The sequence below is a fragment of the Zophobas morio genome, unplaced genomic scaffold (assembly GCF_036711695.1).
Source record: "Zophobas morio isolate AGI-343-1 ecotype UQ-CSIRO unplaced genomic scaffold, CSIRO_AGI_Zmor_V1 ptg000002l, whole genome shotgun sequence".
In the NCBI taxonomy this organism is placed as follows: Eukaryota; Metazoa; Arthropoda; class Insecta; order Coleoptera; family Tenebrionidae; genus Zophobas; species Zophobas morio.
The window spans coordinates 8,466,876-8,478,798 of record NW_026972107.1 but is presented as its reverse complement, the minus strand read 5'-3'; the positions used below and the strand labels follow the sequence as shown (position 1 = coordinate 8,478,798).

The window sequence follows — 11,923 nt, the reverse complement described above, 5'->3', positions numbered from 1 at the left end:
CAGTCATGAAACAACAGTCGTCTATTTTTTATAGATTTATGGTCATCAAGGCGCATGCGTGCTGCGCTTGCTCATTTCCTTCATCTGTCAATTGTCATTTGTTGCCGGTTGCAAAAAAGTGTAAATCCATTCTAATCCGTCTAAATATTCACGAAAAATAACCATCTACGATGGCTGCCTTCCCAGGAAGCATCGCTTTCGATGAATTCGGCCGGCCTTTCATCATTTTGCGCGACCAAGAGAACCAAAAGCGATTAACCGGAGTCGATGCCTTGAAGGTAGGTTATGTCAAAGTTTTGACATTTGTCAGGTGTTTTTATTTAGTCTTAATTCCACCCTTTGGACCTCCCTAATCGCTCTTTACCCTTATATTCATCCAACAACCAAGACAAAATTAACCAAACATCACCTTGAGCAATTTTCACACCCAACTCCAACGCCCACTCCCAATGACATGTGTTCCGAATTCGTCGAATTCAGCCCCCAAAATAACCCCAACAACCTCAAATACACTTCTGTCTCTCACAATAAAGACTAAATTAGCGCTTGGTGTTGTAGTCGCACATCTTGGCGGCGCAGCAAATCGCTTCCACCATCCGAACGTCTTTGGGCCCCAAAGGCCTTGACAAAATGTTGGTTTCGCCCGACGGTGAAGTCACAGTGACCAACGACGGTGCCACGATTTTGAAAAACATGGAAGTGGATCATGAAATAGGAAAATTGTTGGTGCAGTTGTCGCAGTCTCAGGATGATGAGATTGGTGATGGTACCACTGGTGTGGTAGTACTAGCGGGGGCTCTTCTCGAACAAGCCGGTGCTCTGCTGGACAGGGGCATCCACCCCATTAGAATAGCAGATGGATTTGAAATGGCCTGTCAAACCGCTGTTAAACACTTAGACAAAATAGCTGAACTCTTCCCAGTATCTGCTGAAAATATCGAGCCTTTGATTAAAGTGGCGAAGACGACGCTAGGTTCGAAAATTATCAACAGGTGTCATAGGCAGATGGCCGAAATTGCCGTGAACGCGGTTCTGGCGGTCGCGGATTTGGCGCAAAAGGATGTGAATTTTGAGCTTATTAAAGTGGAAGGAAAAGTGAGTTTAATTTGGTTGATGTGACGTTCTTTACTGGATTTTTCTGATTAGGTTGGGGGAAGACTGGAAGATACTGTTCTTGTCAAGGGTGTTGTTATTGACAAGACCATGAGTCATCCTCAGATGCCTAAAGAACTGAAAGATGTTAAGTTGGCGATCTTGACATGCCCATTTGAACCACCAAAACCCAAAACTAAGCATAAGTTGGATGTTACTAATGTGGAAGATTTCAAGGAGTTGCGTCAGTATGAACATGACAAATTTAGGGAAATGGTAACTAAGGATTTTTTATTAATAGTATTAATAAATGAAACAGGGTATCAGTATTTGTTACAAGGTGTCAGAGGCCGGTTTTGCAAAGATTTCGCTCTTTTTAATTGAAAAAACATTGGAAAATAATTTTGAAAGGAAATTAATTGGCGGTTTATTTTGTTTTTGGGTTCTTACGTTGCAGAAACTTTTATTTTCTGTCCCACAAAGTGTAAATTAATTCACTACGATTGCGGCGGCATCACCCGGAAACCCTACATATTTTTTTTTGCGTTTACCTTAGAACTAAATGAACGTGTTAAAAAAAATTATACTATAAAAAATTTAGGTTTCCCTTGTGAAAAACGCTGGCGCCACCCTCGCCATCTGCCAATGGGGCTTCGACGACGAGGCCAACCACCTCCTCCTCCAACAAAACCTCCCAGCGGTCCGATGGGTGGGCGGCCCAGAAATCGAGCTCATCGCCATAGCCACGGGAGGTCGCATCGTCCCCCGTTTCGAAGAACTCAGCCCAGATAAGCTAGGCAGCGCTGGATTAGTCCGCGAACTGTCCTTCGGTACCACCAAAGACCGCATGATGGTGATCGAGGATTGTTCAAACTCCCGCGCCGTTACCATCCTGGTGCGTGGCGGCAACCAGATGCTGGTCGCCGAGGCTAAACGCAGTCTCCACGACGCTCTGTGTGTGGTCAGAAGCTTGGTCCAGGAACCCCGAGTCGTGTACGGCGGCGGCGCGGCCGAGATCGCCTGCAGTCTGGCGGTGGCGGCGCAAGCCGATCAGTTGGCGTCTCTGGAACAGTACGCGTTCAGAGGGTTCGCTGAGGCTTTGGAGAGCATCCCGCTGGCTCTCGCTGAGAATAGCGGAATGTCGGCTATTCATGTGTTGGGAGAGGTAAAAGCGAAGCAGGTGGCCACTGGAGACGGGGCTTTAGGTATTGATTGTATGGCAACTGGAAATATGAATATGAGGGAACAACATGTTATTGAATCTCTGAAGTCTAAGAGGCAGCAGTTGTTGCTGGCGACGCAGTTGGTGAAGATGATTTTGAAGATTGATGATGTCAGGTCACCGAATGATGCGCAAGGGCTTTAATATGCGGCGAGTTTAGTTAAGGTTTTTCGTATTATGTATGCACGGATTTGTAGTATTGTTGCCTCAGAACTTATTTAACTCAAATAAACGACATTTTTAACATATTTTAATGGAGATTTTTTGACAGGAAAAACCTTTCGGTTGTGTATCGCTACTTTCGCACTCAGAAATATTAATTAGATGCAATGATTATCGTTTTACATTATTGTCTATAACTCAAATTTTTTTATGTAGGCAACCAACAATACAATGTTGAGAACAATGAATATATCCTGTGATCATTAAAAGAAATACAAAAACAAATCAATTTTGTTTCAATGGAACTAGGGATGGGCAGATTCGGTCATCACTACGAACGGATCGTTCATCGTTCGGTCCTTACGAAGACCCGGTCGTCAAATGTCGTTCATTTCGTTCATTTCGTTCATTTCGTTCACTTCGTTCACCGTTCACTTCGTTCTTAATCATTCAAGGCTCAGGGATCTATTGATGAATCATTCGGTCTTTCGGCACTTCGGTCAATGGTCTTAGTTTCCCTTTTGCTTGAATCCGATCACTTTATAGGGAAGGTCATGCTCAGAACTATCGCATAGGTATTCGAAAAAAAAAAAAAACCCCCGGCCCATTGCTGTCTTTTTTTTTCGAATACTGCATTGTGTGATACGTAAAATTAAATCGATTTAACGTTTATTTGGTTTTGTCTACATTTAATTTTTTTTAATGCCTCCCATTTTTTTAGAGATTCATGTAACGATTTTTTTCTGAATTCTGTGATGTATAAATAATAATTTAATATTTAAAAAAAGTAACGAATTTGTGGACGCAAATAATTGTGTTAATAAACACATCAATAGCACTTTTGCCACAAAAATTAAATTCGTTTTTATCACAGCTTCCAAGCAACTTTTGAGTAAAATATGGCATATGTTAAATCAAAGAATTAAAAAAAAAAAAACTAGAAGAATCTCTAAACAATGTATACGGTGTATTAAAAAAAAAGTTGAATGTCATAGACAAAAACAAATGAACGTTAAATGTTAAATATTCTTAATTAATCAGGTCGTAGCATATTTAAAACGATTTAATCTGACGTCACACAATCCTGTATTCTAAAAAAATAACACGGATTTTTTTTAGTTTCTAATGTTCAGACGTTTATGAACATTGTATATTAGTTATCGTCATAAATTGTCATTTTTGTTCCCGGTTCCTAATTTCAATTCATACTACTGGAATTAATCTGTATGGAAAACTTACGTTCTTATTAGTTAATTCCATAAATAGCATTGCATGTGCTCCTAGTATTGGATACAGAACATAGAACTGTGCTGGTGCCATGATTCAAAGATCCAACGGAACCAAGATCCAGTCGAGACAATGTGAACGGTGAACGAGTGAACGAGTGAACGAAATGAACGAAAGAACGACTAGTTTGCGTTGGGAACGATTTCGTTCACTCGTTCATTCGAACGACCCGTTCAATTTGATTCGTTCGTTCGCGAACGACACATCTCTATAGGAACATAATATACCGCTTTACGCGGCAATTTTTGAGGTATTTAAAATCGTGAAACGAGAATATCCTCCATCACAGCCTCCATCCAGCCCAAGAATTAACTTTTTTGTTAGATTGGCAGCACTCGTTGTCGTCTACTGATTGGTTGTCTGCAAACAAATGACTAATACTTGTCAATGACCGCCAATCAGTCTTCAACATACGGATTACGGATTATAATACCGAGAAAAAAAAACAAATAGAGTTCCTCAGCTATGATTCATCAACTAGTTTTATCTAGGTTTTATCAGTAGTTCGTCGTGAAAGTCCCCAAATTTTGTGTTTGTACTCCTACAATTTCTCCGTAGTATGGTAGGTATTCCCCAGAATTTTCCATTTTATGTCAACATAACCTCACTTTGCAGTCATTCTAGTTGTAACGTCACAAGCGAAAGGGGCGTTCGAACCTCCAAAATGAGTAAGCAGCCCTACAACTACGGCGCCACCGCGTCCACCGAAGTGGGTTTCATCGGTAAACGCTCGCCAGAATTCAACAATTTGTGCGACAATGTAGTTACAAACATTTACACCATAAACTCTAGTTTAAAAACGCTGGACAACGCGTTGAAAACCATAGGAACCCGCAAAGACAATCAAGGACTCAGAAACACAATGTGAGTGTCGCATTATCACCAAATTTTGTATAACTATTAAATGCGTTACAGTCATGTCACTCAACTCAGCACAAATCAGATAGCCTCAGTCACCAGTAAAGATATCCACAAGCTCAAACAACTGGTTTCAAAAACTGAAAAGCAACAACAACTACAAGTGGAGAAGTTGGAAGAAAACTTCAAAGAAGCTATCACGCGGTATTACTCTCTACAGAAGGACTTGGCAAATAAACAAAAGTCAAATTTGCTGGTATCAGTAAGTATAGAGAATGATTACACACCGGAGGAGGAGTCTGAGCAGCAGAGGCAGGCGCAGTTAGCGCGGGAAATGGCTTTTGAGCAAGACATGTTGCTCGAAAGGGAGGCTAGGATTAAGCAAATTGAAGCAGATGTACTTGATGTGAATGAGATTATGAGAGAGTTGGGGTCTCTGGTGTATGCACAAACTGAAACTATAGGTAGACTGGGTTTCTGGTTTGTAACAACTGTATTACTGATTTTGTTTTTTTAGATACTATTGAGAATAGCATAGATCATGCAGCTGGCAATGTAGAAGAGGCGACTGAACAGCTGGCCACGGCAGCACGTTATCAGAATAAGTATAGGCGTAAGTTGCTATTCTTGGTGCTCATCGGACTATTAATTGTCACAATAATTGTTATAATATTGGTGGTGCAATTAAAAAAGTAGCTTCACATTATCATACTTAAGACTAATGTTACTGCGTGACATTAAGTTGCTTATTGTTATTACATTTATATACAGTATACACATTTTTATAGCAAGTAACTATTATAGAATTTATATTTATTGTGAATTAGTAACCACATGAAATATAGAAGAGAGTGGTATTTTTGCAGCGTGGTCCCGACCCAGTGTCCCTTATATTACCATTTATTTAGCTGTAATGATTCCCAAATCCTAGTTGTCGTAAAATTGGTCGCATTTGCGGACGTTCACATTCAATCGCTTGTGGCGCTATGTGAAAGTAATGCAATATTTCTGTTATGAAGGATAATTACATTAAAAAAACTTAAAATCCAAAAATAAAAAAAAACGGGTTCATTTTTCGTGGTAATAAATTTGCGAAATGTCAATTGTCATTGTACAGCGCCCTCTGTGACGTAAAATCGAAGTTCTCTTTTTGGTCGTGTGTGCAAGCTGTAAATATCATATTTTTTGGAAAAAACCGGAAAAAACATGGCAGAAGCAATGAAACAGACCGTGGCACAAATGCTGAAGGGTATCGAACGGTAAAAACAACCCCCTTTTTTCACATTCTTACGAAAACGTCAAACATCTGGTACATAACCTCACTTTTAGGTACAATCCAGACAATTTACCCACGTTGGAGCACTACGTTGAAATTCAGTCCCGCGAGAACGCCTACGACCTTGAAGCCAATTTAGCTGTTCTCAAGTTGTATCAGTTTAACCCCAATAGCTTCAATATAGACATCACCAGCCAAATTTTACTGAAGGCTTTAACAAATCTCCCAAACACGAATTTCATTTTGTGTAAATGTTTATTAAATGAGCGACAGGTAAGTATTTCCGCTGCATAAACAAACTCTTCTAGTTTTATTTTAGTTATCTGAAGAACCCATCAACGAAATTATTTATTTGGCGGACATTTTGGAACAGTGTGACTTCCAGCTTTTCTGGACGCGAATCCACTCGTTGCCGGAATTGACCCAAAAAATCACCGGATTTTTAGACTCTATTAGAAAATTCGTGTGTCACGTGGTTGGAATCACGTATCAGACCATCGAAAAAGCGCATTTAGCTGAATTGTTGGGAGACGTGGATGATCTCACACTCAAAGTTTGGGTGAATAAATATGGCTGGAAGGAGCAGGGTCATCTGATTTTCATCGCCAACCAAGACGAGAACATCAAAACGAAAAATATTAATGAAAAAATCGATTTTGATAGCGTGGGGGCCATTATGGCGTCCTGTCGCTAAAGTATTCCTTTCGTAATTATTTTTAATAAATAAATTGATCAAAAAAAAAATTAATTTATTGTACCATCGGTGGAAATAAAAAACTGGGACACTGAAAATTTTTGCATTGTAAACAGCTCTTTAAAATGTAATTCAACATGAAATTTAAAAAATGTCACCTTGATTAATGTCAAGTGCCAATTCAAAAATGCCAAGTTTGAATGAAGTTCAAAAGCAAACTATTGCCCAACGTTTAAGGGATGGGGTCTCAATTAGAACAATAGCAACTGAGCTGCATATTAGCAAGAATACTGTCCTACTGGCGAAAAAAAAATTAATGAATATGGTAGAATTATCAGACGAGCGGGGTCGGGTCGTCCAAGAAAAACGACTGCAGACGAAAACATTCAATTGGCAAATTTCATTCGAGAATATCCTTTCGAAACAGTGGTTAACGCAAGGCAGCAAACGAATTTCCCTGCATCATTGAAAACAGCCCGGAAGAGAGTCCACGAAACTGAATTAAGAAATCGGGCTGCTGCCAATAAAATATTTTTAACTGAGCAAAACAAGGCAAATAGGGTATTATTTGCTCAGGAATTTGTCAATGAACCTGCAGATATGTGGAATAATGTGATATTTTCCGACGAAAAAACTTTCAAATCATATAGTAATGGGCGTCGTCGTGTCTATAGACCCCCAGGAACGAGATATGATGAACGCTATTGCAATAAATATAAACAATCCGGTCGCTTTTCCGTTAATGTTTGGGGGTGGGTTAGCAGCAGAGGACGTGGAATTTGCGCAATAGTAGAAGAAAGATTAAACGCTAATGTATACAGAAGGCTTCTAGAGGAACTTATGCTCCCCTCAGTAATACCAGTTTTTGGAGAACGAAACTTTATATTTCAACAAGTTTGTGCTATTCTTCTTTTCATTTTTTTTTTTTTAATAATTATAAAACCCATTGCAGGATAACTGTCCAGTTCAAAATGCCCGACTGGTAAGTCGGTATTTGGAAGCCCAGGGAGTGAATGTTTTGCCTTGGCCCTCTAGGAGCCCAGATTTAAACGTAATTGAAAATGTTTGGGGAGAAATGCAAAAATATATTTATCAAAGTGATTTTCGACCTAGAAATCCACTAGAATTACAAGAAAAAATTGTCGAAGCATGGGAAACTGTAACACCTGGATATATGAGGCAGTTAATTGCTTCCATGCCTCGTCGACTACAGAATGTGATCGATGCAAATGGTGCAATGACAAAATACTGATCAGTTGAATTGGCATCTTCAGTATAATGTTTCTAGTTATAATTCCAGTTTTTTATTTTCTCTTGAATAAAGTTACGTTCCTAATTTTACGCTCTCGTTTACGCCTTTATCTTTTCGACTAATTTCTTGAAAACAATAAATAAAATATGCGAAAATGTTCCACAAACCTAATAAATAATATTTTTGGCAGGAAAAGCCCAACTTACACGTTTTAGATTTCGAATTTTCAAAATTATCTAGTTACCTATTGTGTCCCAGTTTTTTTTGTCCAGCGATGGTACCTATGAATATGAAACGTTTTTGGGAGTTTGTTTAAAAATTTAGGAATTTGTAGAAGCTTTCACGTTTTCGGGGTAGGTGGCGCGCCATAACTGTTGCATTATTGGTTGGGCGCAAGACCAATCAAAATTAGCCTTCTCGTCAAGGACGCCGGTGGATCAGCTGTTGTTTCTGGTAAGGTGCCAAAGTAGGCTTGTGTTCTCAAAAAAACAGCGAAAATTTTGTGTTAAATGGAAAGTTTTGAAAAAAATAGGGACCAGCAAAGGTATTATTGATATGGAGGCTTTACATTCCAAACGTAACACTGACGATTTGTGTTTGTTTACACCAGTGGTTGATGTTACCGACATGGAGTGGTCGTCGTTTGTTCCAGCGAGCTCGATAGAGGTCGCTGAGTGGCATAAACACGAACAAATCGCCTACTGGAAGTCGCGCGCTTTAAGCCTCGAATATGAAAACAAGATGTTGCTGCAGCACATCCGAAACGTCTACGCGAAACAAACAGAAGATTACGCGAACTACTTGAAGGATCAGGGGCACGAGCAGATCGAAGAAGCGTCTCCAGTTGAAGAAAAAAGGGAAGAAACGAGGGAGCCTGTGGGAAAAAAACGCAGAGAAGAAATGGAGCAGTTGTATGGGGCTAAAGCTTCCAAAATCATGGGAATGGAGACCGCGGTTCAGCTCAACTACGACTTGCATTTGGAGGATGCGGGCAAGCTGTCCCACTGGCCCCACACTCCGTTGAACCTAAGATTCGATGATTAGTTAAGTTAATAAAGTTTGGTATTAATTTTGCATTCGTTGGTTTTATTGAGTGAGCGCTGAGAGGTAATTACGGATGATCCTGGACTTAATCCTTCGTGATGATGTGACTCGGTGGTGTAATTATCGGGATAATGACATATTCGTGGGCATTTTTATTATAATTTATTTCACATTAGAGACGATGATTTCAGATTACACGCTTTTTCACAGACGATTTTCAGACTGTGGTAATTAAAAAGAAATAAAACTTTTTACATTCCTCCAGCATAATTGAGCGTGTTTAGAATTTGCATTGTTACATAAATACACAATTGTGGTCAAATTATAGCAGGGACTTCCTGTTTTCGGCACGCTACTGCACGCACTGCTCTCACACAAAAGAACAAGACGTTCCCCGAAGATAAAAAGAAATAACGAAAAAGAGAAAAAGTGGAACGTGATGTTTCATCGGTGGGTAAGAGATGACCAAGATTCTCGCACTATGGAGAAAACACAACAGGAAGTTTTAAACACGATATTAATTTAATAAATTAACGTTGAAATGTTAACTGTATTAAAATGAAATGAAATGTCAAATCGTCTAATCAAAGACTCATAGAAAGTGCCACTTTTTAGCAAACACCAATTATTATTACATAAATCTGTATAATTCGCTTGTAAACAGCTGTAAATCGTGGTGCTAACTCAGCGAAAGCTATGTCCGAAATAACCAAATTGTGATAAATTTAAAAGTAAATAAATAAAGTTGTTTTGAAATTAAAATGAAGCTGCCGCTACATAAAAGAGAATTATATATATTTGATTACATTATGAATATTTTAATAATTTGTTATTTAACCCACGTCGTTAAATTCTCTTTCACTTCCTGAAAACTCGGGCTACTCGAATTTGCAAATATGCTAAACGTTTATCATCAACTCAGCACATGTGGACCACTTTTCGAACTAAACCACACAGTTATAACGATATGTTTTATGACTTAATAAAAGCGATTCTCGAGAATGGATAAATCCTAGAGTCAAAGTTGGTGATTTATCAGTTTGACAAGTATGACACATTTGGAACCAAAACCGTGTTCACATCAGCGTCAGCCAGGCTCACACTGCCAAATTTCTAGGCGAAATCGACAGGTGTTGTTACTGTAGATCAGATTCCAACCTTATTTTAGTCCTCTAATAACAGGATTTATAATCTTCAAGTACTGCCATCATTGCCTTCATAAATAACATAGCTAAAGCGCCTCACGTAAGCAGCTCTAGTGAGTAAATCTTGTCCCACCGACAGCAAAATACCTCCACAAATGTCTACAACAAATGGTCATTTTTGTACGAGTGACCGAAATTTGGAAATGATTTTTCCCAACGGCTGAGGAATGCCACATCCTGTTCCCACCACGCCAGTGACAGACCAATTTAATTATGAACGCCAGGTACACGGATGGGGCAGTTTCATATACGGAGGCACGCATCATAAGCCGTTTCTAACGGCCGAGATGGCATTGGGATTAATTAGATTCTATCGGTTCGATTAATTTAAGAGCCTCCTATCACCTCCTTATCTTATTCCTCTATATTATGAGACGTTCACACGTTGGACGGCACGACAAGGGGAACCAAGAAAGTGGTACACTTTTCCATTGTACCTTGTTTTTTCTTTTATTTTTTGTATAGGCGAACAACTTTATTTGGACGAGTTGTGACATTGGGGGTTATTGATGGTGTGGTATTGGGTGAGCGAGAAAATTACATTCCGTGACACGCCGGACTGCCCCGGGTCTATATTTTAAGAGGATTTTTTACCGGAATTTATTATTTCAAAAACGGCTTACTTTTTCTTGAAAATTCTGGAAACACTTTAGATAACTAATTTTGACATCATTGTTCCCGTGGTACCTATTTGATTGTTGTAAATTTAAATTACGGATTCATTTCTTAGTTTAGCTGTTAAATTCAATATAATTATCGATTCAATGGCACGTCTATTTTGTAATCAAATTTATTACTCTTGTAAGAACTAGCTCTATGTTATTATTTTTCTTCTTATCAAGTCGTAGCGCTACGGTTATCAAGAATTTCGAGTTACTGAACTTTGAATTATATATTATTTTACATCTCATGTGTTACTGGCACTAAGATTAATTCAATTTGTAGGTACATTACGATTGTACCTACAACATTTCTCAATGTTTGAAAGGATCAGTTGCAGTAATAAAAGTACGTGGTCAAGGCGTGACCAACCACCTAACGTTGCTATTGGTTAGAAAACAGGTATCTTCAGGACGGTTATGCACAATTTAGGATGAAATAGCAACTCTAGCTCTCGTTAACTACTGTTCCGGCTCATTCTTGTTGTAGATTTGTTGTGATTATGCGGACATGTGTGGCGACAGACATTATAATAAAAAAATGTTCAAAAAACGTCTGCAAGATTTCAAAATATTCAGTTTTGCAATGATAAATCATAAGTAAAAACTCATCATATTTTGCACATTTTGGGTAGAATTTATTCGGCAAAAGTTTGAGATGACGTTCTCAATTTTTTGGAGAGAATAAACAGATAGATTTTGATTAATAATTTACCACACTTACAAAAACTTTAAAACTTTGGCAAGTTTCAAAATATGTAGTTTTGCAATTCTTGATTTATTCAATAAAATAAATTGACTGATTCATTAATTTTAAGGGATTATGAAAATTGCACAAGTACGGACAATGTAAAATATATTTAAATCAGATAACTAACGGGCAAAATGGCCTCTCAGTAATAATACCAAGCGTTAACTTCAAGTGTTTGTTTATACATCGGAAGAATATCACGCAGAAATTTGTTTGATTTGAATGATTTTGTCCTCTCAAAACGGAGAACTAAAATTATTAATGAAGCCATAGTCGAACAGAATGTTCTGAATATTATTATTATTATAATTCTTATTAAATAAAGACGTGCTCTCACCTTTTCGCGAAACTTGGGTGATTCGTTCTTAATTTGGTCATTAAAAAATTGGTTGAAAGTTATTTCGACAGAACTTCCCTAGCC

The 11,923-nt window shown here is 38.4% G+C and overlaps 4 protein-coding genes across 5 annotated transcripts; all 4 read left to right on the top strand.

Moving 5' to 3' along the window:
- The first annotated feature begins 83 nt into the window (after positions 1 to 83).
- Positions 84 to 2,562, top strand: LOC135126939 (T-complex protein 1 subunit epsilon). Its single transcript, XM_064053182.1, has 4 exons — positions 84 to 278; positions 559 to 1,095; positions 1,147 to 1,368; positions 1,694 to 2,562. The coding sequence occupies exons 1-4, from the start codon at positions 171 to 173 to the stop codon at positions 2,456 to 2,458; spliced, it is 1,632 nt and encodes a 543-aa protein (XP_063909252.1). The 5' UTR covers positions 84 to 170; the 3' UTR covers positions 2,459 to 2,562.
- Positions 2,563 to 4,140: 1,578 nt separating this feature from the next.
- LOC135126918 (syntaxin-12) lies at positions 4,141 to 5,478 on the top strand. Of its 2 annotated transcripts, none has more exons than XM_064053161.1 (4): positions 4,141 to 4,325; positions 4,388 to 4,627; positions 4,679 to 5,085; positions 5,139 to 5,478. In XM_064053161.1, the coding sequence occupies exons 2-4, from the start codon at positions 4,428 to 4,430 to the stop codon at positions 5,315 to 5,317; spliced, it is 786 nt and encodes a 261-aa protein (XP_063909231.1). In that variant the 5' UTR covers positions 4,141 to 4,325; positions 4,388 to 4,427; the 3' UTR covers positions 5,318 to 5,478. The 2 variants fall into 2 exon arrangements, with proteins under 2 accessions (XP_063909231.1, XP_063909223.1); XM_064053153.1 differs by having other exon boundaries at positions 4,379 to 4,627.
- A 247-nt stretch (positions 5,479 to 5,725) lies between these two features.
- LOC135126929 (eukaryotic translation initiation factor 3 subunit K) lies at positions 5,726 to 6,641 on the top strand. Its single transcript, XM_064053172.1, has 3 exons — positions 5,726 to 5,880; positions 5,951 to 6,170; positions 6,217 to 6,641. The coding sequence occupies exons 1-3, from the start codon at positions 5,828 to 5,830 to the stop codon at positions 6,589 to 6,591; spliced, it is 648 nt and encodes a 215-aa protein (XP_063909242.1). The 5' UTR covers positions 5,726 to 5,827; the 3' UTR covers positions 6,592 to 6,641.
- A 1,476-nt stretch (positions 6,642 to 8,117) lies between these two features.
- Positions 8,118 to 8,919, top strand: LOC135123233 (gem-associated protein 8-like). Its single transcript, XM_064047764.1, has 3 exons — positions 8,118 to 8,153; positions 8,201 to 8,387; positions 8,454 to 8,919. The coding sequence occupies exons 1-3, from the start codon at positions 8,118 to 8,120 to the stop codon at positions 8,885 to 8,887; spliced, it is 657 nt and encodes a 218-aa protein (XP_063903834.1). The 3' UTR covers positions 8,888 to 8,919.
- The last annotated feature ends 3,004 nt before the right edge of the window (positions 8,920 to 11,923 follow it).

Excerpts from the sequence above, each read along its gene's own strand:
- LOC135126939 (XM_064053182.1), top strand. The coding sequence starts at position 171 with ATGGCTGCCTTCCCAGGAAGCATCGCTTTCGATGAATTCGGCCGGCCT. Across the intron at positions 279-558 it reads CCGGAGTCGATGCCTTGAAG|TCGCACATCTTGGCGGCGCA; the intron begins GTAGGTTATGTC and ends TTGGTGTTGTAG. Across the intron at positions 1,096-1,146 it reads TTATTAAAGTGGAAGGAAAA|GTTGGGGGAAGACTGGAAGA; the intron begins GTGAGTTTAATT and ends TTTTCTGATTAG.
- LOC135126918 (XM_064053161.1), top strand. The coding sequence starts at position 4,428 with ATGAGTAAGCAGCCCTACAACTACGGCGCCACCGCGTCCACCGAAGTG. Across the intron at positions 4,628-4,678 it reads CAAGGACTCAGAAACACAAT|TCATGTCACTCAACTCAGCA; the intron begins GTGAGTGTCGCA and ends AATGCGTTACAG. Across the intron at positions 5,086-5,138 it reads TGCACAAACTGAAACTATAG|ATACTATTGAGAATAGCATA; the intron begins GTAGACTGGGTT and ends TTGTTTTTTTAG.
- LOC135126929 (XM_064053172.1), top strand. The coding sequence starts at position 5,828 with ATGGCAGAAGCAATGAAACAGACCGTGGCACAAATGCTGAAGGGTATC. Across the intron at positions 5,881-5,950 it reads ATGCTGAAGGGTATCGAACG|GTACAATCCAGACAATTTAC; the intron begins GTAAAAACAACC and ends CCTCACTTTTAG. Across the intron at positions 6,171-6,216 it reads GTTTATTAAATGAGCGACAG|TTATCTGAAGAACCCATCAA; the intron begins GTAAGTATTTCC and ends GTTTTATTTTAG.
- LOC135123233 (XM_064047764.1), top strand. The coding sequence starts at position 8,118 with ATGGTACCTATGAATATGAAACGTTTTTGGGAGTTT. Across the intron at positions 8,154-8,200 it reads TGAAACGTTTTTGGGAGTTT|GTGGCGCGCCATAACTGTTG; the intron begins GTTTAAAAATTT and ends TTTTCGGGGTAG. Across the intron at positions 8,388-8,453 it reads AAAAATAGGGACCAGCAAAG|TGGTTGATGTTACCGACATG; the intron begins GTATTATTGATA and ends TGTTTACACCAG.